General features: G+C 39.8%; 1 protein-coding gene across 13 annotated transcripts in view; it reads right to left on the bottom strand.

The window, feature by feature from the left end:
* Positions 1-25,463, bottom strand: part of ARHGAP6 (Rho GTPase activating protein 6) — a 491,169-nt gene that overhangs the window by 82,237 nt on the left and 383,469 nt on the right. For 12 of the 13 annotated variants that reach the window (XM_082375536.1, XM_082375531.1, XM_082375538.1 and 9 more), the window contains one exon: positions 3,055-3,214. In XM_082375536.1, coding sequence (XP_082231662.1) covers positions 3,055-3,214 — 160 coding nt within the window. Of the gene's footprint in view, positions 1-3,054; positions 3,215-15,005; positions 16,684-25,463 lie in introns of those variants that run through there. The other variant, XM_082375535.1, reaches the window with a different exon arrangement.

Genomic DNA, 25,463 nt, shown 5'->3' on the forward strand with positions numbered 1-25,463 from the left:
ATAAGTGGTGCTGGGAAAATTTAACAGCTACATGTAAATGAACGAGATTAGAACATTTCCTCACACCATATACAAAAATAAACTCAAAATGGATTAAAGACTTAACTATAAGACCTGAAATCATAAAGCTCATAGGCAGAACACTCTTTGACATAAATCGTAGCAATATTTTCTTGGATCTGTCTCCTAAGGCAAAAGAAGTAAAAGCAAAACTAAACAAATGGGGCCTAATTAAACTTTTTTTTTTTGCACTGTAAAGGAAACCATTGATAAAATGAAAAGACAACCTATGGAATGGGAGAAAATTTTTGCAAATGATATGATCAATAAGGGGTTAATATCCAACATATAAAAACAGCTCAACATCCAAAAAAAAGCACAATTTAAAAATGGACAGAAGACATGAACAGACATTTTTCCAAAGAGGAAATGCAGATGGCCAAGAGGCAGATGAAAAGATGCTCAACATCGCTAATCATCAGGCAAATGCAAATCAAAATCACAATGAGATATCACCTCACACCTGTAAAATGGTTATCATCAAAAAGTCTACAAATAACAAATGTTGGTAAGGATATGGAGAAAAGGAAACACTCCTACACTGTTGGTGGGAATGTAAATTGGTACAGCCCTGTGGAAAACAGTATGGAGGCTGCTAAAAATAGAAAACTAAAAATAGAACCACCATAAGATCCATGAATTCCACTCTAGTATATATCTGGAAAAAAAAATTCAAAAAGGAACATGCACCCCAATGTTCATAGCAGAATTATTTACAATTGCCAAGATACGGAAGCAACTGAAGTATTCACAACAGATGAGTGGATAAATAAGATGTGGTATATATATAGAATAGAATATTACTCAGCCATAAAAGAATGAAATTCTGCCATTTGAAGCAATGTGGATGTACTTAGAGAATATTATGTTTAGTGAAATAAGTCAGACAGAGAAAGACAAATACTGTATGATATCACTTATATGTGGAATCTAAAAACTAAAACAAATGAATGTATATAGCAAAACAGAAACAGACTCACAGATACAGAAAACAAACTAGTGGTTACCAGTGTGGAGCAGGAAGGGAGAGGGACAAGACTGGGGTAAGGGATTAAGAGATATAAAGTACTATGTATAAAATAGATAAGCAACAAGGATATATTGTACAGCACAGGGAATTATAGCCATTATCTTGTAATAACTTTTTTTTTTCAACATCTTTATTGGAGTATAATTGCTCTACAGTGGTGCGTTAGCTTCTGCTGTATAACAAAGTGAATCAGCCATACGTACACATATATCCCCATATCCCCTCCCTCTTGCGTCTCCCTCCCACCCTCCCTATCCCACTCCTCTAGGTGGTCACAAAGCACCGAGCTGATCTCCCTGTGCTATGCGGCTGCTTCCCACTAGCTATCCATTCTACATTTGGTAGTGTATATATGTCTATGACACTCTCTCACGTCGTCCCAGACCACCACTCCCCCTCCCCGTGTCCTCAAGTCCACTCTCCACGTCTTATCTTGTAATAACTTTTAATGGAGTATAATCTGTAAAAATACTGAGTCACTTTGATGTTCACTTGAAACTAATATAACATTGTAAATCAACTATACTTCAATTTTTTTTAAAAAAAGAATAAAAGTGGCCCTAAGAGCCATCATCCAATAAAAAATTCTGTGTGGTCACTGTTTCTGTGCTACTCTTTCTAGCCAACAAAACCAAGCCTCCTACTACAGAGGTAAATTGCCCAAGCTCACACGTGACCAGACAAGTCCTCATATTCTGGTCTTCAGACTCCCAAGCCAGTGCCCTTTCCATCAGACACAGGTGAGCCAAGAAAACAGCTCCACCAACACTGCTGTTGACAGAATGTGAGCACATGTGTTCATGTGTATATTAAGGTTGCTCAGCCTCTACACTTGGGCCCTTGGGCCCTGACAATGCTTGCTGTGGGGGACTGTCCAGTGTATTGCAGGATGTCTAACAGCATCCCTGGCTTCCATCCAGTAGATGTCAGCTGCATCCTTCCTCCAAGCTGTGAAAACTGAAAGTGGAGCCAGACATTGCTAAATTTTACCTGGGGAATGGGGGAAAACCATCCCTGGTTGAGAACTACGTATCTATGTGTATGTGTGTATACATGATATGAATGATTTTATGAATATTCATGAAGCATCCCCTCAACTCCCTAAAAAAAGAAAACAAAGGAGAAGTTCTGCAGATACTGAAATCTTCCAAGGCAATCTTCTAGCTTTCAGATGCTTGCTATTGCTCTCCTGCTTTCCTTTAAGTTTTAGGCACAGCAGCCAATGTTGCGTTTTTATGGCAGGTTTACTCTATTTGTATAACATCACAGCTTTTCACTTCACCTCAAATTACCTTTCGGCTACACACAAATACACATTAAACAGTACCTTTATAGAAGATAGTCAACATTCAGAAACAGGCTTTACAGGTCAAAGGATTTCAAATACATGCTTCTCATCTTTACCAGAATCAGGATCTGTGTTTGTAAAAACATCAGACAACCAGGCCTGCACTGGCTCCAGTGCCATAGTGCTGAACCCCAACAGAGACAGGCCAGGTGAAAGACTGGATAAAAATGAGTTAACATTGGTATAATCACTGATTCTGAGTTTGCATAAGGTCAAACGAGAAGTTTAACAGATTGTTAAAACATTCTTTTCAACTGGTTATTTTGAAATCATATTGAGATAGACATCGTTTTTCTTCTAACCCTTTAAGTTGACCTTTCTGAAACTTCTTTTTAACTGGTTGTGCTGAAGCCACGTAGACCGTTGAGATACACATGGCTTTCCCCTTTAATGCCCCAAGTTGATCTTCCCTTTAAATACACATATTAGTCGACATGTAAACTGTCCCACTTGAACACATCTTTCAAAATGGATGCCAGTGCCAGCCAGTGACCCAGAAGCTATAGCTTCCTTCCTGTGTTAATAGTGGGGCTGAGAGGACTCTGCAGCTTGGGGCTCTGGTAGAGCAGATGTTTGACTTCCAGCATCCCCCATGTGATGGCAGATGGGGCCTTACCTTTGGGAATGGTGATCTGACAGCTCAGGTCACAGTCCTGCTGCAGCTGATAAAAAGCCACTTCCTGCAGCCGGGCTCGCTCCAGCTCTGAGAGGCTCTGGATGGGGACTGACCTCAGCCGTACGCTGCGACCTGACATACTGTTCCACGTGAAGTCACCCTGCAGATCAAGGGGAAAAACATCAAGAGTCACCCAGTAATCTACGACTCACAAGCCTCAGCCTCTCTCTCAGTCGGTCATAAAGTCAAGCAAACTTCATTTTTATGTTCCCAAATTGGCTCTCAATCCCTAAAATCAAATCCACTCTTACTTAACTGTGGATTTACTCAGTCAATTGCAAACATCAAAATCTGGAGTATCTGCTAGGTCATCTGATCCCATAAAACGATGCAAAGAAAACTATGTGGAAAGATGCTTCAAGGGTCCTGCCTCCTCTCTTTTATGGGAACACATGGGAACTTTTCGCTTTTTATTTCTCAGTAACAGGAAGAACTACTGCTAATTGCCATTGTGCACACTAGACATAGGAGGGTAAACGTATATTGATAGCCTACCGTGTACCAGCAATGTGCCAAGGGCTTTTTAGTTACTTCCTCTATATAATAATACAATCTAGTATATTTATTATATATGACACAATATATTATTATTATATATAATTCATACTTATGATACATTATTGTAATATATACTTAGGATATATTATGTTGATATTATAGTAATATATAGTATGTATAAATATAATATAATATAATATAATATAGATGAAGTTGAGGCTTAGGAAGGTTAAGTAATTTTCCCCAAATTGTAAACCTTACAAGATTTGAAACTAACCAGGACTCGAGCTAAAAAATCTTAGGCTTTTAAATTCTATGCTAAATTGTAACCACTGAGTTTCTATTTATAGCAGTCTAATGAGCTATTTTGATCACAGTAAGTATAGAGATATGATCAATAAAAGCTACATATATTTATAGAGACGTTTGATGCTAAAATACTCCACATCAAAGAATCAAAGCAAAGATTCCCACAATCCTGAGTCTATTTGTGTGCTCACATACACACCTCTGATTTCACACCTCTGAGAGTGAATATCTCTACCCTTGATGCAGACAGTGAGAAAGTGATGATCTAAGAAACAATACTTCACAATCCTCTGAAGCCCAATGTCCCCTCACTGAGGAGGAATTCCTACGTATCACAGATATCAACCAGGGCACAACAGCTTTGAAGAGGTATCTACCGTTTCCTTAACGATCAAGAAAAATTCTGGGAGAAGGAATAGTGCTGGGCCCTACAGACACTGCCAGGGACTTCTTGTGGATGTGGGGAACATTTAAGGAATCCCAGAAGACTTCACCATCCTCATTATTCACCTTAAAGAAGAGAGACAGAAAGGCTGGCCCCAGCGACTGCTAAGACACCTTTGTTCCCTACTGGTAGCAAATTCCTGCCTAGAAGGTTCATTCCAAAGAGTGAATGGCACTATGTTAATTCTTTGATATTTTTTTCCTCTTTATCTGGGATTTCATTGATTTATTTATTCATTCATTTAACAAATGGAGATATCATACTCTAGTAGGGGCAGAAAATAAAGAAGGGTAAGTAAAGAATATAGCGTGTTAAGTAATGATAACTGCTAAGGAGGGAACAAAAAGCAGGGAAGGGGCCAGCAGTGCGAGTAGAGGACAGGGATTTACATTATTAGGTGGAAGGGCTGGGAAAGACCTCACAGGGAAGTCCAGGCTTGAGCAGAATTTAAAGGAGATGAGGAATTTGTTTGTTTGTCTTCACACCTGTGCATTTGCATCCAGTGGATGATGAGGAGGACTACCAGGGGCCCAGGAGGGGCCCAGGGAGCAGGATGTGGGAACGGGTCAGGGCCGAGGAGTGAGTGAGTAAATCTAGGCAAAGGGGGTAGGTTGTAGTCACATTTGGTGAACTGAAGAACATTCTTCCAGGCCCAGTGTATTTTGGATTTTTTTCTTTTTTTTTTTTTTGGTATAGCTGGACTAACCACAAGTTTAGACAGGAATTGGGGACTTAAGTCTTGGGTTTACCTCTCACTCATACCCTTTAAGCTTAGGGCACCACAGGTACAGTACCAGTGAATTGCTTTCCCCTCACCCCAAATGGGAAGTTCCAGATGAGTTGGTGATTTTTAAATATGAAGTTTAGGTATCTAAGGGAGCCCGCTGCTACTTGAAGTGTCAAAATGGAATTACATATCTATTCTTTAAATGCATTTAAAAATATGCCCTCCGATGGGCTCTAGTATCTGTAGCAGGGGTTGGCTATCTTTTTCTGTAAAGGGCCAGATAGTAGATATTTCAGGATTTGTGGGCCATGTGGTCTCTGTCAAAACTACTCAGATCTGCCCTTGTGGCATGAGAGCAGCCATAGACAGTTTATGAATGAATGGGTGTGGCTGGATTTGGACAGTGGGCTACAGTTTGCCAACCTTTGAACAATAGCTCATGACTGAAATAAAATAAATCAATCCCTAGAAGACACATTTTATTTTTATTTAGTATGACGTCCTGCATGATTAATTCAAACAAAATTCAATGAGCACCTATTACATGCTAAAAACAGTACTGGGCTTGGGATTATCAAAATGACACCACAGTCCTTGTTCTTAAGGAGTTAAATTTTGGTAGGAAGAACACACTCAGTCCATGAAATACAGAGATTATGATACTAGGAGTAAGTACCAAATGCAATGGGATGCCTAGGAGAAAAGGCTTTGACATCTATCTGGGGATCAAGGAAAGCTTTATAAGAAGGCAGTGTTTCACAGGAGACCCATAAATTGAATAAGAGGGGTAAGGGTTCGCTCTGTAGAAATGCAACATTGGAAAAAACAGTAGGTGCCAAGGCAAATGAATTTGAGAGAACGGCCTTGTTTCGGGGAAATTACAAGGCTAGAAGGAAGGAAATAGCAGGAGGCGAAGCCACGCAGAAATCAGGGCCATATCCTGGAGGGCTTTCTCGGCAGGCTTTGCAAAGTAGATTGGATTTTATTCAGCAGGTGATGGCTAGTCATTAAGGAAGCTTGAGTAAGAGAGGAACATGATCAGATTTGCATACGGGAAAGATGACTGGAAACACATTTCTAAAGGAATTGAGGGAGGGCGCAAGCCAAAGATGCAGAGATAGAAGAGACACTGGGCTAGGTATGACGCTGATTCAAATTTGAACAGATAGGGAGATACTTAGAACCACAGAGATGCTTGCGGACAAACTGTATGTAGTGGAGGGTAGGGAAGGAGTAATCTAGGATGACTTAAACATTTCTGGCTTGAGCAGCTGGGAGGATGGTACACTAAATCACCGAGATGAGGAAGAGCAGAACGGAATTAGGTTTGGTGGAGGGGAGAAGAAAGATGTTCAAATTTGACATTTTGAAAGGGCTATTTTATCTCTAAAAAATAAATAAATAAAACACATTACCAAATCTGGCAAAACAGAATCAGGCCAGTTTACATCTTTCTTGAGCCTTCATTTTCTTCTCCCAACTGAAACAGTTGCAACGCAATCAAGTAATACATAGTTCTGGAAACTGTTCACAAATGACTACACTTAGCATGATAAAAAAGTGAAGTGTGATGCTTTAAATTTCTCTGAGCCCATTATACATCATAGCCCATGACTCTTAACTTCGTAGACTTTTTAAATTCTTTGGTAAATTTGGAATTATCAGCCAAAAGAGAGAAAGGGCTTGGTCTATTTGTAATGACTTGAATTTATGGAGTTGTTGTCTCCTAAGACTTTAGTTCTTACAGCAGCTGATGGCTCAGGAGAAGGCTACAGCCAAATCCCAGAAAGAGAAAAGAGTGTGGCGCTTTCTTGAAAGCAGGGCAGCTGCATTGATCAGGCTTTGGAAGAGTCATTTCACAAAGGAGGTAATACCAATTGGTCCCCAGAGCCAATTGGTTCTTAAACCCATCCTTAGCACATGGCTGAAAAAACAATTTTCTTGGGAGAGAAGGTCATCAAATAATTAACAAAGAGGGACTTCAAAGATATCTCCAAAGCTACCTATTATCAAATGTGTGGCATCTTAAAAAATATCAGTTACATTTTTGATTATGGGTAATGGACCAAGTTGCTTCATAATCCATTTTATACCACAAACTTGAATAAGTAAAGCCTGAAGTGTTCATACAGACCTGGAAAAGTCTGTATGGGCCACTCCAGTTCATCACTCTCCACCCTCCACCATCTCATTGTCTTTTGCCACCTGCCAATCAGCAGTCATGAATACATCAAATAATCTGCATCTTCCCCTATGTCCCAATTTTCTCACCGCTCCCAATCTATATTTCTACCATTGTGAATTTTAATGATTTTTTTTTCAGATTAAGCACATGAGATTTCAACAAGTTTTTTAAAGTTGGAAATATGTGAGGTCCATTTTTGGGAAATTATAAAATTAACACAATTAACTGACAGGTTAAAACCATATTCATTCATAGTATCTTGGGATAAAGTCAGGAGGTATCAGTGACTGCCCTAAATGACATAGAACAGTGTTCTTCATTTTTATTTTTATCCTTAATGCAATGTAGGCATTTTGAGAATCAAGAGGCCTAATTTCAGAGCCAAGCGCACACACAGTCAAGGAAATGTCACAACACAATGGCTGGGAAACTCTGCAAACATGTCTTAAAACTACAGTTGTATTGCTTTTTAAGGCGTGATAATTTAGTGTTGGCTCACAATAAGTTACTTGGTTGAATGCATCCACATTCCTAATTTCAGTCCACATCATCTTTTAAAATTAATTTGTTTAAAGAGCCCTTTCTCAAAACATTCACCCAAGGTTTATGCAAATTATCCCAAGGTTCAAATCAGAGTATTTGCAATGAAGTACCTAGAAGTCTAAAATCTAATATCAGCCTGTTTCTCTCCCGCCTTCTCACCTCTCCCTTCAGGTTGCTACAGCTGAGGACGGAGTCCCCAGATGCGGCACCCGTGGGAACCACACAGACCAGAGTTGCGGGGAGTCGCCGAGCAAATCCATGAGGTTTCCACATCTCCTCAGTTGCCTCTTTCTAGAATTCCTAGGGGTCACAGTGTTTCTGTGCGTAAAATATGTTTGCCTTTATATTACGAAAATTGTCAAATATGAGCAAAGAAAGAGATTAGACTAATGACCGCGCAGAGGTTCTGAGGCAGGTGTCTGCTCTGCAGTTGAGCACCCATTTTTTTTTTTTTTTTTTGGTTTCCTGATTGACTGACCCATGCAGCCAGGATTGAGAACCACTGCGCTCAAGGGTTGATCAGATTCAGGTTGGGTTGTAGTAAGTCTGCTGTTCCTAGAAAATTCAAGAAGTTCACCACCAAAGAAAGATGCAATTTTACCACAAGATGTTACTTTTTGAAACAAAATGTGAGCTTTAAGACACTCAGGAGTAAGCATGATCTGCTTTCTTTTATTGAACAACAACAACAACAACAAATGACTTGAACCAGACACTCAGAGTCTAAAGCCTATACTCTTAGCCACTACAATATCCAGGCTGGTGGATACAAAGCTTGAGAGATGCCCTTCAGCCTGCATTTTGTTCTGCAGAGGTAGAGAGAAGTGTAGCATGGAGTTACTGGATAGAAGGTGTGGCAGACAGAATAATAAGATAGCCGCGTCTTAATTCCTAGAACCTGTGAATATGTTACCTTACCTGGCAAAAGGAACTTTGCAGATGGGATTAAGTTAAAGGATCCTGAGATAGGGAGGTTATTCTGGATTATCCAGATGAGTCCAACCTAATCATAAGAGTCCTTACCAGAGAGAGGCAGAGGTGGCTCTGTGTGTGTGTGTGTGTGTGTGTGTGTGTGAGAGAGAGAGAGAGAGAGAGATTGATTTGAAGATACTAGGCTGACAGCTTTAAAGATGGAGGAAGGAGCCATAAGCCAAGAAATGCAGGCAGCTTCCAAAAGCTGGAAAAGGCAAGGCACAGATTCTCCCCCGGAGCCTCCAGAGGAATGCAGCCTTTGATTTTAGCTGAGTGAGACTGACCTCCAGAACTGTAAGACATTAAATTTCTGATGTTTTAAGTTTATGGTAATTTGTTACATCAGCAATAGGAAATGTAACAGAGAAGCAGTAGGAGGGAGCATTAGAAGAGAAGGTTGGTGAAGGTCAAGGGGATCGAGTTCAGATGAGGATAAGCTCCCAGACACTTAAGAAAGTAGGTCTTGACCTCCCATCAGATTTTTATCTCCCTCTTTCCTGGTGCTACAGTGCTGCTTCACACTATAGGTACCACCACCAATGATTTGAGCTGGAGAGGTTCCAAGATTGGAATTTTGAAAGCACTTTCCCCACTAAATAGAATTTTAGAAAGTTATACATAGTAAATATTTCAGGCTTGTGGTTCATATAGTCTTTGTCACAGCTACCCAGTTCTGCCAATGTAGCACAAAGGCAGCCATAAACCACGTGTAAACAAAAGTTCCAATAAAATTTTACTCACAGACACTAAAAGTCTAATCTCATCTAATTTTCAAGTCACAAAATATTATTCTTTTGATTTTTTTCAACCATTTAAGAATGTAATAACCATTCTAGGCACGTAGGTCATACAAAAACAGGCAGCAGGCTGGATTTGGCCCACTGGCTGCAGTTTGCCAACCCTTGATATAAAGAGATTGGGATCATTTAGGACCCTACACATACTTATTTAGCACCTACTACCACGTGGCAGAGACCCAGTCCCTAGCACTCTGCATCATGAGCTACGTACATCAGCTAGATTCATGAGGGCAAGAACCTTGTCTGGTTTACTGACCTGGGTGTTCCCAGTATCCAAGATAGTACCTGGCAATTAATTATCACTGAAGAATAAATAATTCACAAGCAATAAATATTTGTCAGTCTAGGGACTACATGAATCACGTACATCATGAGTTCAATAAGAAATTGGAAACTAACCAACTCGGGTAATATCGTATCTATGAGGGGAAATGTCTTCTGGATTTGAATAAACTGCTAAGAAACAGTCTTTTGAACCAGAGCCTGTTGATGAGCCCCAAAATGCCAGTATATGCGGGCAGAAAATAAGCATAAAAATATCGGACCTGAGGAATAATGAATCTCTGACACTCACACTCATATATCAGATCTCTTATGAGCAGGAAGACACAAACACAAAGGTCAGTGTTGCCCTGTGACCCTCATCACATGGGCCATGAAGTAATAAACAAGCACCCAGAAGCGTGCCAAAGCCCACCAGCACAGCCTAGGATGTGTTTCTGGCTGTTCCTGAATTCTCAAATGCACATTCCAGTCCAGCATTTTTCTTTGGTGACTGTTTATCTCGTAAATGGATGACTCATTTTAAGGCTCTCTGGATCCAGTTTTTGAGTGGTTGTCATAGGACTTTTTTTTTTTTAGATTGAAAGTGGATGATTTCTAATTTGTTTCAATTTCATAAATGTGAGGTTGAAAGTGACCCAATGTTTCTGGATAGACAAAAGCCCTTGATAGTTATAAAAATATCCTTTTTATTTTCGGGTACTATGGGACAGCGTTAATAAAAGGTAACAATACGATACAAAAGGATATGGCACAGTGGTTCTTGGGGGTGATTTTGCCCTCTCAGGGGACATTTGGCAATGTCTGGAAACATTTTTGGCTATCATGACTCTAGGGTGGGGTTTCCTACTGGCAACTAGTGAGTAGACATCAGGGATCTACTCAACATCCTACAATACATAGGACAGCCCCCTGTGCCCGCAATAAAGAACTACCTGCCTCCAAATGTCCACAATGCAGAAATCGAGAAAACCTGGCATAGCGTAAGTTGGGTCTGCTGTTAGGCCCAAATTACACACAATCTCCTCAAAATGATGGTGTCAGAAGACATTAACACTCATATGAGTTTTGTTTATCATCAAAGGCATGCACCATGCACTATATACTCTTACGCATGCTATGCATGATAATGTATATTATACATGTATTATTCTGTATATTATGGAAATAAATAAGCAGAATCATAGAAGTTATTTAGAACTAGCATTAAGAAGCACAAACAACACAAACCAATTTAAAAGAGGCACACAAAAAAAGCCTCAATACAATAGAATCTTGATCAACTGGAGAACAACTCACCGAAAGCATTAACTAAAGAGATTTCCTTCCCACCAGAAGTATATGTCTCCACATTTAGAAAAAAAAAAAAGATGCAAAAGGCAAACTGAAAAACCAACCATCTAATATCTGTGATTTATTCAGAAAGGTCATTCTTTTGAGCTAAATTGCATCTTTACAAACAGACTTGATTTTTCCCATGAAATAAAATTGATTGAAATACTTTTGGTTTTGGTCTATACCACATTGTTTTATTATGTCCTTGAAACTAATCTCTAATTGCAGCATCTCTTTAACCTCATCCAACTGTAAACTTACCAAGGCCCAGTGAGCCAACAAGAAGTGATGCAAGGCTGCTCACAATATGGCCTGCAGACAATTCTTGTAAACGTGCAGGTTTCTGGGCTCTAAGGAAGATTTAGGGAACTAGGGTCACAAGGAATGGGGCCCAAGTACCTTCATCATAAACCAGAATCCTCGGGTGATTCTTATCTTTGCACAGTAAAGATTGAGGCCCACTGGTATGGTCGTAAAGACTTGGATTCAAATAGCTATGAGCTCTTTGGCAAGATTCAGAACATCTCCAAGCCTCAGTTTTCTCACCAATAAGATGGAGCAAAGAAAAAGACTTAACTCCCAGGTTTGTAATGATGGTATGAGACAATGCAAGTGAATTTCTTGCAGAGTGCTTATTAGCTCCCAGCAAGCCCTAAATATGTGGTAAAGTTATAATTAATTTTAATCATCATTCCTCTAAATTTGCGTCCCCTTTTTAAACCTGGCAGTTTTAGTGACACCAAAAACTCTTAAGAAATGTGTGTTGAATTCATGAATAAATGGTTCCACTATGTGTAAGATGCCTTTTCTACGTGTTTACAAGCCAGCCAGCTGGATTGTGGTTCCATATAGGTGAGACGCAGAAGCAAAGACCAGATCAGTAAGTTAAGGTCTGAAAAATGGCATGCCATTTAGATAAACCATGCCAGGGGCTGAATTTCTTTTGTTTTCTACTGTGGCCAGCTGTCATTACTTAATAATTAATAATTGCTGAAGCATGGCATAAGTTTAAATACCAGGCTCACAACCAACATTTCTGAAAAGGGCTGCCTAGTTCTTTATAATTCCAAAATAAACACATCTCCAATGACAAGGAACTCCCTTCCTCATGAGCTTCCGGGCAAAGCCGAGGGTATCTGCATAGCTGTCACACCCCTGTTTGGACTCTTAAAAGAGGTTATTCCTTTATGAACTCAACAAAATAACATTTGCTAATTCTTCTCTTGATTCTTCAAGCACTCCTTCTCAACAGATCTTTAGGAAGATTTAATACTTCTATATTGTATATGATTTTTGTTTTATTTATCTATTCTGGTCCTTTTTTTAAAAGCAGAGATTTTAGAAAAGTCTGAACGTTTGGTTGGTATAGCAGTGCATTTTAACCTTTTGCCTTAGTATATTCGCTATCGATTGCTACATAAGGGGTACCAAAATATGTTAGAGTAACATGATGGAAAAATGCGCCTCACTCATTCAACAAATATTTAATCGGCACCTTCTATAGGCCAGGCACTATTCTACGTACCGTGGATTCATTGGTGAACAAAACAAAGAGCCCTACCCTCATGGAGTGTCTAGGCCAGTAGAGGAAACTGATAAGAAACAAACATAATAAATGAGTAAATGACACAGCAAGTTACAAGGTGATAAGGCCTAGAGAAAAAGAGAAGGTGGAGGAGTGTGAGGGGAATCAGGGGTGCTGGGAGGGTTTCCAGGGCAACCTTGCCGCGAATGTGATATCTGAACAAACTCTTATGGAGGTGAGGTAATGAGGCAGATTTCAGGAGATGAGCATCCCAGGCAGGGGTGAGTTGACACGGGGGCAGCTTGGGGCAGTGGCTAAAAGCAAAGGTTGGCAAGCTAGGCTGCCTGGGCTTGAATCCCAGTTCTGCCACTTTCCAGCCATGTGGCTTTTAGCAAGCTTATTTTCTCTCCCCATGCTTTGTTTTCCTAATCTATGAAATGGGGATGATGACAAGCCAGGGCTTGGTAAACTACTGCCTGTGAGCCAAATCCCATCTACTGACTGTTTTTGTAAATAAAGTTTTATTGGCATATTGCCACAAACATTTCTTTAGGTATTGTCTATGACTGCTTTCATGCTACAGTGGAGGAGTTGAGTGGTTGTAACAGAGACTGTCTGGCCTGTAAAGGTGAAAATATTTACTATCTGGCTCTTTATAGAAAAAGTTTGCTGACCCCTGTACTAGACTAAAAGTAAAGGCACATCTATGATTAGGATTTGTCTTTGGGATCAACATTTTCCTCCTCTCCTAAGATTTTGTTTCTCTGGGCAACATCCCAAAGAACCTGTAAAGAGATCATATGACACAGTAAGACTTGGGGATATTGTAAAGTATGTAAAAGCTAGGGTGAAATAGAAGTGGTTATCTGCAAATGGCCTATTTATCTGGATTATTGATAAACCAAAGTAGAAATGAACATTGTCAAACCCAGTGCTGTGCTACCACCACTCAAAAACCAAAAAACAACACCAAAAAAACCCAAACATCATTCGTCACACACATCTTGTTTCCAGTGGAAAGAACCTTTCCAATGGTTGGCATAGAGGGGAAAACAGCCACATATTCGAAGTTCCCAAAGGCAAAAACGTCAGAACAAAAGGCAAATTTCATTTCTGTGTATCCCTAGTCGAATTGTGGACTTGTCTACCAGCCACCAATTTAATTTTGAGTTTTAAGCTTCACTTGACTCTTGGATGGGGAAGAGGTAAAAGAGGCTGCACAGATCCCAAGAGTGTGGAAAATGGAAACAGTTACAAGAATTAGAAACTTCTCAATGACAGCTCTAGCAGCTGATAGTTTTGCTTGTCTTTCTATAATTAAACTTAGTTCACTGAAATTAGAACGACAGACCTCCAGAGACGGACTGGACCTTGGAGATATTGCTAACTACTCTGCTAGCTACTGTTCTAGGTCCTTTATTTATATTAACTCATGTAATTCTTGCAACAACTCTAAGGACTATGTTACCATTATTACCCCCATATTTCAGATGAGGAACTCTTAAGTGACTTGTCAAGATCACACACCTAGTAAATGGCAGAATTAGAATTTGAAGCGTGGCTGCAGGTTCCAGAATCTAGATGGTAACTATCATAGGTATTTCACCACTTCTCCTGATAAGTCAATCCAACCCCTACCTTTACAAAGAAGCAAAGCAAAATCCAAAGAAGTTAGGTGACTCTGCAGTAGCAGAGTGGGATCTGGGTGGTAAGGGTCACATTCTGCCTTTTTCCACCACCGAGTCTTTTCATTCTGAGACATAACCTTATAATAGGGTAAACCAGATGATTTAAAAATCCAGAATCTTCAGGTTTTCCTCTTTTTAAAAGCAGAGCACATTCGGTTTATGATTAGCCTTATCTAATATCTGAGCTGTTCTCCAAAGCCCATATTTATCAGAGCCACAGCAACTAAAATGTTGCCCGAAGTTCAAGAAGTCTAGAGGGGAAGATAAGCCACTTTACCCTTTCAGACCTGAAAAACAGCCTGCGCTGAATCTTTGGAGAAATCAGCCCAGTTCCATTTCATCACGGCATGCTGCTTCCTGGTCCAGGTTGCTCATTTCAAGCTGCTCCAACATTATCATTCAGTCTAAAAATAACGTTCTCATAAATCTCTATTGGCACAGACAGTACTTAGCTGTCACACATCTCAGACACTGATCAATCCACTTTTCTTCCCACATCACAAGACAAATGTGGAACAATCACAACATTTTATCACAGTAATCTGGAAAAGAAATAGAAGTATAGATATTTATATTGCTTACCCATGAATTATATTCAGCTGTGTCTTTGCTGGCCTCTCTAATTTCACTGAACTAAGCTTGTAGTAGGAACTTGAGTCTGCTTGAAAAAAATTATTTTTTTTGGTGAAAAATGCATCCTGAAATGGCAGATTGCAACGAGTGTCTGAGAAATGGCCCAGCTGGCATAGCTGTGACTCCCACGATACCTTTTGTTGCCAGAGACCTCCGCTACCATGAGTCTTGGGGCCAAAAAAATGCAATCTTTTCATCGGACCATTGAGATGTTCCCGTCCCTTCAGAACAGAGGCAGGCTGTGCGGCTGAGTGAGTGAGTGTGTGAGTGTGTGAGTGTGTGTGTGTGTGTGTGTGTGTGTGTGTGTGTGTGAGAAAGGCAGTGCTAAGGGGGAGGGACAGAAAGAAGGCAAAGAAATTGAAACTGGATTTCCTGCTTTTTAGTTTCATAGGACTATACTGAAGAGATATTCTGGAGTTAGAAAAGCATTCCTCTTAAAAAAAAAATCCCCTTTTCTGCAGGGATCTACAAATGGTAATTGGATTGTAACTGTGCAAACTGTCCTTATTAGGAATCAACCAAAGAATGACGGAAGCCTCGGGTAAAACCCCTGACAGCATGATAAGGCACATAGGGTGCTTTCTTTGTTTAGGATAAATTCTCAATTCTTAAATTACATTTTAAAAACACTGCCTTCTTCCTTTTTCTGACACTAGAAAAAACCATTAAAAAACAAAACGGTTTCATTCTCCTTTATTCTCAAGTACAACACATGCTCTGAATTTTACGCTCTTTGTGGAACAATAGTCCTTGAGAAATTGTTCATTTCCTGAACAGAGGGTGTGGAGGTCAGAGTGGGTGTAACCACGTGGCCATGTTTAAGAGGGTGCAGGTTGCGGGTGGAGGTGGTGGGGAGATAGCCATGAAGAGCAGAGAGAAAAGGAAAGATTTAAAACATATCCTGACCACTAATTACCTTGATCTCCATGTATTCCACATGGCGCTGAACCAAAACTAACTCAAAAAGACATCTTTGTTTTCCAGTCAATATGAAGTTATAGCCCTCTTGTGGTCTCAAGTGAATTCCAACAAAAGAATCACTGTGATTCTAATTGACAAACTGAGAAATGATTTCAGGGAAGACCTTACTGACTCAAAATTTAGGGACCCGGTACATTTTTTTACTAGGATTCTGTGAGGTTAATCATCTCTTGATGTAAGCCACACATAGCTTCTGTTGCTGCTGGTATTTAGTAAGAGGAAAGAATTTAAAAACAATAAAATACGTCAGATGGTCTTCTTTACTAGAACAATTACACTTAAAGAGAAATTCAGAGTAAAAATTTATCTGTTGCGGCATATACCTTCGCCTCCACTACCCTCAAAACTCAGATGCTGAAAAAAGTCATCGGGGCTTCCCTGGTGGCGCAGTGGTTGGGAGTCCTCCTGCCAATGCAGGGGACACAGGTTCGATCCCTGGTCCGGGAAGGTCCCACATGAATCAGAGCAACGAAGCCCGTGCACCACAACTACTGAGCCCACGCGCCTAGAGCCCGTGCTCTGCAACAAGAGAAGCCACAGCAATGAGAAGCCTGTGCACCACAACGAAAAGTAGACCCCTCTCGCCGCAACTAGAGAAAGGCCCGCAGGCAGCAACGAAGACCCAGTGCTGCCATAAATAAATAAATAAATAAACAAACAAACAAACAAATAAATAAATAAATAAAATTTTAAAAAGAAGAGTCATCATTCCAGCAGATAATCAATATGGTTCATGTAATCTGGATACTCATTTATGGAATTTAGACCCTCAATTAAAGTTATTTAATATAACATTTCACATGAGATTGATAAAAACCTGGAGACAACACCTCTCAGAGCCACATGTGGTAGTCCCAGGCATGGACCACACCTCTCAATATTCATGCCCTAGTGTCCCCTGCTCTTCAATCCTGACTGGCTCTGTGATCTGCTTTAGCCAATCAAATCGGGCAGAAACGATGGTGAGATAATTCTGGACCTAAGACTTAAGAAGGCCTGACAATTTCTGCTTTTCCATTCTTGGGACCCTTGAACCACCGCGTCATAACCGTGGCTACTGTACTGGAGAGACCATGTGGAGAGGCCACATGCAGAGTGAGAAGAGCTTAGCTGTCCCAATGTCTCAGCTAAATCCAGCTCCCAGACAACCTCCCAGGTGAGTGAAGCCTTATAAGCGACCACTGTCAAGGCCAGCAGAAGTGTCCAGCTGAGCCCAGGTCAGATTGCAGAAACGTTCGCAAATAAAACGGTGGTTGTTTTAAGCCACCAAGGTTGGGGTGGTTTGTTATGAGGCAGTGAATAACCGAATCAACATCTTCTTGTGTTGAAGATAGTGGAGCCACAGGATGAAACAGCCTGGGTCCTTGAATCCTTGTTTGGAACACAGCTGCCCCACCAATCGTAGACACTATGAAAATATGAGTGAGTAACAAACTGTATGGTGAGATTTGGGGATGTATGTGATATGGCAGTCAACCTCACCTTCCTTAACTTCTTTTGTACACACAGATCACAGTTCTAAACAGTCTGAATCTGGAGTCCTACCCCTGGAACCTCTCGTGTACTTCTCCCCACTGAACGACATGGCAGGTCATTCCTTCACTTTCTACGTTTTCACGTGGAAAGAGAGTAGCTGCTCAACCAGATGATAAAATAAAAACTATTCTTTATAAGTCATTTTGCAGAACATGTAGAAAGTCTTTTATGAACAAGAGGATAAATATATGTTTAATGACACCCTCCAGGTTTTAAATAGTATATAGTCAATATTTAGAAATAGGTGATGCTTTTCTCTTTCAGAATTATGACTTAATCTAATAAAATGGCATAGTGAAATTTCATCTAGATCACATTTATTACTGATAAACCTTTTGTTGGTCCAATTACCCTCTTTTGACCGGTACCATAGAATTGGCACTTGAGGTGTTGCTATTTTTTCTGATTGTACATAAAAAAAGTGAAAAAATTGTTAAGGACATCTCAGTCCTTCTGATACCATACAGACTGCAGTGAAAATCTGATCTTTTCAGATTTTAATTATCAGACTCTACTTTTGTATTGTTCAGAACTTTCACAGGTGAGGTGACAAGTAAAAGCACAGAAGGACGATTCTGTATTCTCTTCCCGGCTGTCATTTGCTTCCCTAACCATAGCTATCTGTCCTCTCCCCGCCCCCAGCACTTGACTTTAGTCTAAGTTCTAGTATCCTCCTGCTACTACTGTAACCCACTTGCAGAGAGAGTAACTTTTAGATCTTTTAGATCTAAATACCTACCATCAAAGCCAAGTATTCCAAGGTAACTGGAAACTGTTTCCAAATGCAATAGGTTTAACCCTTAGGCTGTATCACAGCATGCCAGTGACATTTTCTTCAATGAGTCCCTTGGAAGACACGTGTGCAAAGTAAGTAGGACACAGAGCACCCAACAAGAATTGGAAGGCCTCTCTGTAACTGGGAGAAATCTGGTAAATGCATGGAGGGCAGCTGAGTCCCCAAAGCCTTTACGGAACAGAGGCACAGAGATGTGCACAAATAGAGGCAGGGAAGCAGGAGGAAACAAACAGAAAGGTGATGGGCAATCACCTCCGGGAGTAAGGGTCGGGGCACTGGTGTTTGTTTGAAAGAAAGAGAAATAGTCATTTTAGGAAACCTCCCAAGTGTCATATCCTTTACAAATAGGAATATGCATGCTAAGTTTTTGGGTAGAGGTGTGACACAATGAAAGGGGTGTTTTAGGAAAGATGAATGATGCAGAGTGGTGCAGAACAGATGGGAAGGGGAGAGCAAGAGGAAGTAAACATTGAGGTCTACAGGGATGCTTTCTTTATGAGAGTCCCTCAGTTTGTCCAATAAATCTGGATCCCCAGAGAGTCAGATCCAGTATTATACTTGGAGAAATACCTTCAGGGGTATAGTGAGATGTTCGTATCTCACTTTATGTGTTGGGGAGGGTAGACCTAGAAAAGATCATTTTCTTCTGATTCTCATAGAGATATACGGGTGTGACGTCACTGGTTTCAATATGATGCAGAGGATGGCACTTCTTGTGTAGACTGCTCCTTCTACCCACATTGCCAGGAAAGCTGCTTATAAGGATGGATGCTGCAGGTTTCACCCAAGAAGGACACTCAAGATGAGAGGACACTCCTTATGGGTAAGATGTCAGGTAAACTCTCTGAAGAGCAGGTAATTTATTCAGATATGAGCAGATTCACTGCTCATTAAATAAGAAATGGATTTTGGAACAAGATTATCTAAAAGGTACAGGGATGCTGAAGAAATGTTACCCCAAACTGGAGAACTCAACCCCAAATTAGATATTTACAAATAAGCAGGAAGTAAAGCAAACCTTAAGCAAAGATGAATATCATATTTAGAAGACGGAAAAATCTGTACTGAAAACTCTTAGGCAAAACAAAATAGGCAACAATAACAAAAAACACCAAAGTGAATTCCTTTCCACTTTCTCATTTCAATGCTACATTTGACAACGTTTTGTTTCATCAATTGCACTTAACAGTTTGCAAAAGTCTCCTCTCACTGAGGTTCCTCTCTAATAGGAAAGGAAAACAACTTCCTAAAACTTACATTAGACTTAATCCACTTATTACCTTAACTAATTAATTTTGAGTATCACCAAATGCATAAACATCAGTCACCTCTAATCTATTGCCCAAGATGTGAGATGTTGACGATAAAACTTTCAGCTTCAGTTTAAGATAATTTATCCTATTAAACTCCTTCAACAGGTAGTTCAAAATCGGCATGAATTGTTGTAATACTTCAACCTAAGTGGGAAAGGGCAACTTACACATTTTCAATCGAAGGTTGGTAGTTAGCTCACCTAAATCTTTACTCGTATAGCAAATGAGCAAGCAAGCTGTTTTAAATAAAAGTATATGCCTCTACATTACTTGACTGCAGAAAAAAAGTCTAGTTTTAATAATATCCTTGGAATAGTTGCTTCAAAAGCAAAATCAGTTCAGATGCAGGTGGTGATAAATTTTAGAACAAACTCTACAAGGACCAGCCGTTCTCTATCCTGGTTGTGCATTAGAATTACTCAGTGCATACCTCAGTTAAAAAAAGAAAAGAATTACTTGGTGTGGTTTTCAAAAATACTCATGCCCGTGACCCCCTCCAGACCAACGAGGTCCAATAGACCTTTCTGCGATTATGGAAATTTTTGTACAGTCTGATACGCTGGCCACCAGCCACCCATGCTAATGAGCACTTGAGATGGGGCTAGCGAAACAGAGTCATTGAATTTTTCATTTTATTTAACCTTCATTGATTTAAATGTAAGTAGCCACTGTGGCTACTGGCTGTTGTACTGGACAGTGCAGATATAGACCAAACCAGTAAGACTCTTCAGGGTTGGGGCTTAGGCATTGGCAGGTTTACAAAGCTCTCCAGGGGATTCTAATATGCAGTCCAGGACGAGAACCGCTGTAATGACCTGGGATTAAGGAAATCATCAGGGGTGGCAAATTCCTTGCACTTTTTCCATAAGGCATTACTTTTCTCCAAATTCCACTAAGCATGTGCCATGCACCTTTGCCTCTCTCGCTCCTGTCTCCATTCCTCCCTTCTCACATCCCACCATACTCCCACGTGAAAGGTGCACTGTCTATCTATTCCTCTATTTACTGACCCTGCCAGATTTCTCTGACACCAAGCGTAGATTCTGATCCTTTCCCCCTTCTCTTTCAGGGGCAGCAGAAATAAAATCTAATAATTCTACCTATTAAGAATTAAATCCCCTAATTTGTACGCCCATAACTTAAAATTGTTTTTCACTTGCACAGGCTTGATCCAGATGCCACTTTCTATGATTTCTGCCATGGATGTGATGGGGAATATTTCTAACTGTGGCACAGTTAAGCGACCACAGTCTTTGGGACGGTGTGATAAGCGGGTCTCATCTGACCACAGTCTTTGGGACAGTGTGATAAGCGGGTCTCATCTGCTCATTTGCGGCTGTTTCCTTCAAATGGGATGCGGTGTTACAGCACAGTGGTTGCAGGGCAGTTTCTGTGGTCCTATCACCTGGCTTTGAATTCCAGCTAAGCCCACAACTAGCCATGTGCGTATCTAACCATTCTAAGCCTCAGTTACCTGCTCTGTAAAGTGGCGATAAAAAGAGTCCTGTGGGAGATGTAGAGAACAAACTAGCGGTTACCAGTGGGGAGGGGGAATGGAGGAGGGGCAATACAGGGGTAGGGGAGTAAGAGGTACAAACTATTAGGTATAAAATAAGCTACAAGGCTATATTATACAACACGAGGAATATAGCCAATATTTTATAATTAACTGTAAATGGAGTATAACCTTTAAAATTGTGAACCACTATATTGTACACCTGTAACATATAATATTGTACAGCAACTATACTTTAATTTTAAAAAATAGCCCTATGGGGAGGATGGAGCAATGCATGTAATATGCATGATGAATGAGACATGTGCTACACACACACTCTCCTAGACCCAGATTTTGACACACACACCCCCGCCCCCGCAAAACACACACACAATTTTGTGGTGAGTAAAGCACATAGCAGGATAAACTTTTGGGAGGAAGTCATGGAATTCATAAAAACGTGTTCCAAGCAATGATTAATTAATGTGGCAATATGAAGACAATTTGGAAAATGGCTACAAGGAAAAGTAATATGATACTGTGATTTTTAAAAAATATTGAACCTATTTATTCTAATGAGTCTTCATTTTGATTGATTTCCATACCACCAGTTAATATTAATGGGACAAGGAAGTGTGTGCTAATAAACGTAGATAAACACTTTATTCATAAAAATGGTAAGACTCAGAATTCCAGGGGATTTAGATAGGTGAGGAATAACTAACATTTCTTGTGGATGTAAATATGTACCCATCATTATTCCTAGCCCTAATTATGTACTCCCTGGTTTAATCATTAAACAATTTTATGAGGCAAGGTATCTTAATATGTACCCATTTCACAGATAAAGAAAGAAATTAAGCACTAGGAGATAACTTGTCCAAGAAAACAGATTGTAAGTGACAGAGCTGGGATTCAAACTCATGGGCCTTAACTCCAGAGTGTGGGGTCTTAGCCTTACCTCCCTATGAGTACCAAACCTTTCTCTCAAGGTACGGCGGGGGATGACTCAAAGAGTACATCAGAACGACTGTGTAAGGTGACTCTAGGCTCATCTCAAATCCTCTCTCATTTAGTTTTCTTACAAAATAAAATTCTGAAGTTTCTAAATTATCCATTATCAATAAGAAATTACTTCTAATATCGATTGAGGCATGACTTGACCTTGAGGTGGCAACTGTCGATCTAGAGCACAGGTGGACAGACTACAGCCCTGGCCATATCCAGCCCCTGCTTGTTTTTGTAAACTAGAGCCCAGCCAAGGCCCATTCATTTCCACCTTGTCTAGGGCTGTGTCCTGATACAATGGCAGAGTTGAGTGGTTGCACTAGAGACGTATGACTCCCAACGCCTATAATATTTATGACCTGGCTCTTCACAGAAAAAGTCTGTTGATCCTGTTCTGGACCCACCGAAAAGAAATCACCAGACATGTGGCACAGGAAATGACAGAGTTTCAAAGGAACCACATCTTTTTACAACTACCATTGCAACATGTACATATGTATGAGCAGATGAGTCTATAGAGATTGCTCAATAGCATATTTTTCCTTTATATTGTTTTTGAGGCACCAAGTGACCTAGACACTTGAGATATGTAGGGAATAACTTGTGATGTCTCACTATGGAGGGAAGAGGAGGATTGGGAATGTTTAAATGTCAGATATTTTCCCAGAAAACTCTAGCTTCATAGGACACCTCCCTCCTCTGTAACCATCACACTCACCACCCTACCCGTCACATTTCAGCTAGTTTCTTGACTTACTTAATAACATTGGAAATCTATTTGATTCTTTACATTTGCGCCATTTCACTCTCACTAGATTGTACATAGACACAGCACTTAGAAGAAATAGCACTTACATTTTGTGCTTTTGCATATTTGTTGGTTGAAAGAAAGCTTTTGGGAAAGTACACCTCTGAGTTTATACTGAAAACCATTTGTGTCCATTAGCGTGGAAACAACAAGACCAGCTGGTAATATTTATATTTAGGACATTTGTTCCAAAGTAGTTAAAATCACTTCCAGTAAAAATGAAAAAAATCTTGCTTCCTGGCTTTTACTATTAAGTGTCAAAACATGTAAAAGGGGCAACTGAACAGAGAGAAGCTGATTTGCAGGATGACACAAAATGCCAGGTATGACATAAACAAACCATCTGCACTTACTGGCACAGAGCTGATGTTTTAGTTGCCATTTTTCAGACTTTTTTTTCCCCCAGAAATATTTTCTCTTCAATATACTACGCTTAAAATGATAACTTAAAAAGTGTTTCACAGACCTGGCTAAAATAGTTTTGCTTTGATATAAGGAAAATAACGCTTCCTTTGAGCAATGAAATGTACAGAAAATGAAGTTTAAAAAAGTAAATTATAGTAAATTACTCAGGCTTGGAGAGTTATAACTAATGGGTGCATTTTTAATAGACTTGATTTCTTAGAACAGTTTCAGTTTCCTAGCAAACTTGAGTAGAAGGTTCAGAGATCTCCCATATACCTCCTACCCCTACTCATGTATAGCCTCTCCCATTACCAAGATCCCCACTAGAGTGGCACATTTATTACAATGGATAAACCTACACTGACATATTATAATCATCCTAAGTCCATCGTTTACATTAGGATTCACACTTGGTGTTGTATGTTCTACTGGTCTGAACAAATGTGTAATTGCGTGTATTCACAATTATAGTGTCGTACAGAGTAGTTTCACTGCCCTAAAAATCCTCTGTGCTCTACCTATTCATCTCTCTCTTCCCCCAACCCCTGGCAACCACTGATCTTTTCATTGTCTCCATAGTTTTGCCTTTTCCAGAATGTCATCTAGTTGGAATCATGCAGTACACAGTCTTTCCAGATTGGCTTCTTTTATTATGCATTGAAGTTTCCTTCATGTGTTTTCACAGCTTGATAGTGCATTTCTTTTAGTGCTAATAGTCTGTTATCTGGATGCACCACTGTTTATTTAACCATTCAATGACTGAAGGACATCTTGGTTGCTTCCAAGCTTTGGCAATTATGAATAAACATCCATGTGCAGGTTCTTGTGTGGCTATAAGTTTTCAACTCCTTTGGGTAAATACCAAGGAAGGTGATTGCTGGATTGTATAGTAAGAGTATATTTAGTTTTGTAGAAACTGCCAAGCTGTCCTCGCCAATAATGTATGAGAGTTCTTGTTGCTCCACATCCTCATCAGCACTTGGTGTTGTCAGTATTCTGGATTTGGGCCACTACAGTAGGTGTGTAGTGGTATCTCTTTGTTGTTTTAACTTCTATTTCCCTGGTCACATATTATGTGGAGCATCTTTTCACGTGCTTATTTGCCATCTGTATATCTTCTTTGGTAGAGTGTCTGTTATGGTCTTTGGCTATTTTTTAATAGGGTTGTTTGTTTTCTTATTGTTGAGTCTTAAGAGATCTTTGTATATTTTAGACATCAATCTTTTATCAGATGTGTCTTTTGCAAATATTTTCTCCCAGTCTGTGATTTGTTTTCTCATTCTCTTGACATTGTCTTTCACTGAGCAGAGTTTTTAATTTTAATGAAGTCCAGCTTATCAGTTATTTATTTCATGGATCACGCCTCTGGTGTTACATCACCATACCCAAGGTCATATGGGTTTTCTCCTGTGTTAACCTTCTAGGAGTTTTATAGTTTTGCATTTTACATTTAGGTCTGTGATCCACCTTGAGTTAATTTTTGTGAAGAGTGTAAGGTCTATGTCTAGAGTCAAATTTTTGTTTGTGGATGTCCACTTGTTCCAGCACCATTTGTTGAAGAGACTCTCTTTGCTCCATCGTATGGCCTTTGCTCTCGTGGCAAAGATCAGTTGACTGTATTTATGTGGGCCTATTTCTGGGCTCTCTATTCTGTTCCATTGATCTATTTGCCTGTTCTCTTGCCAATACCACACTGTCTTGATGACTGTCATTTTATACTAAGTCATGAAGTCAGATAGTGTTAGTCCTCCAACTTTGTTCTTCTCTTTCAATATTGTGTTGGCTATTCTGGGTCTTTTGCCTTCTCACAGAAACTTTAGAATTAGTTTGACAATATCCACAAAATAACTTGCTGGGATTTTGATTGGGATTCCCCTGAATCTGTAGATCAAGTTGAGAAGAACTGACATCTTCACAATAGTGAGTCTTCCTATCCATGAACATGTGCTATCTCTCCATTTATTTAGTTCTTCCTTGTTTTTATTCATCAAAGGTTTGTAGTTTCCCTCACATAGATGGTGTACAAATTTGGTTACATTTATACCTAAGTATTTCATTTTGG

The sequence above is a fragment of the Balaenoptera borealis genome (genome assembly GCF_965194805.1).
Source record: "Balaenoptera borealis genome assembly, chromosome: X".
In the NCBI taxonomy this organism is placed as follows: Eukaryota; Metazoa; Chordata; class Mammalia; order Artiodactyla; family Balaenopteridae; genus Balaenoptera; species Balaenoptera borealis.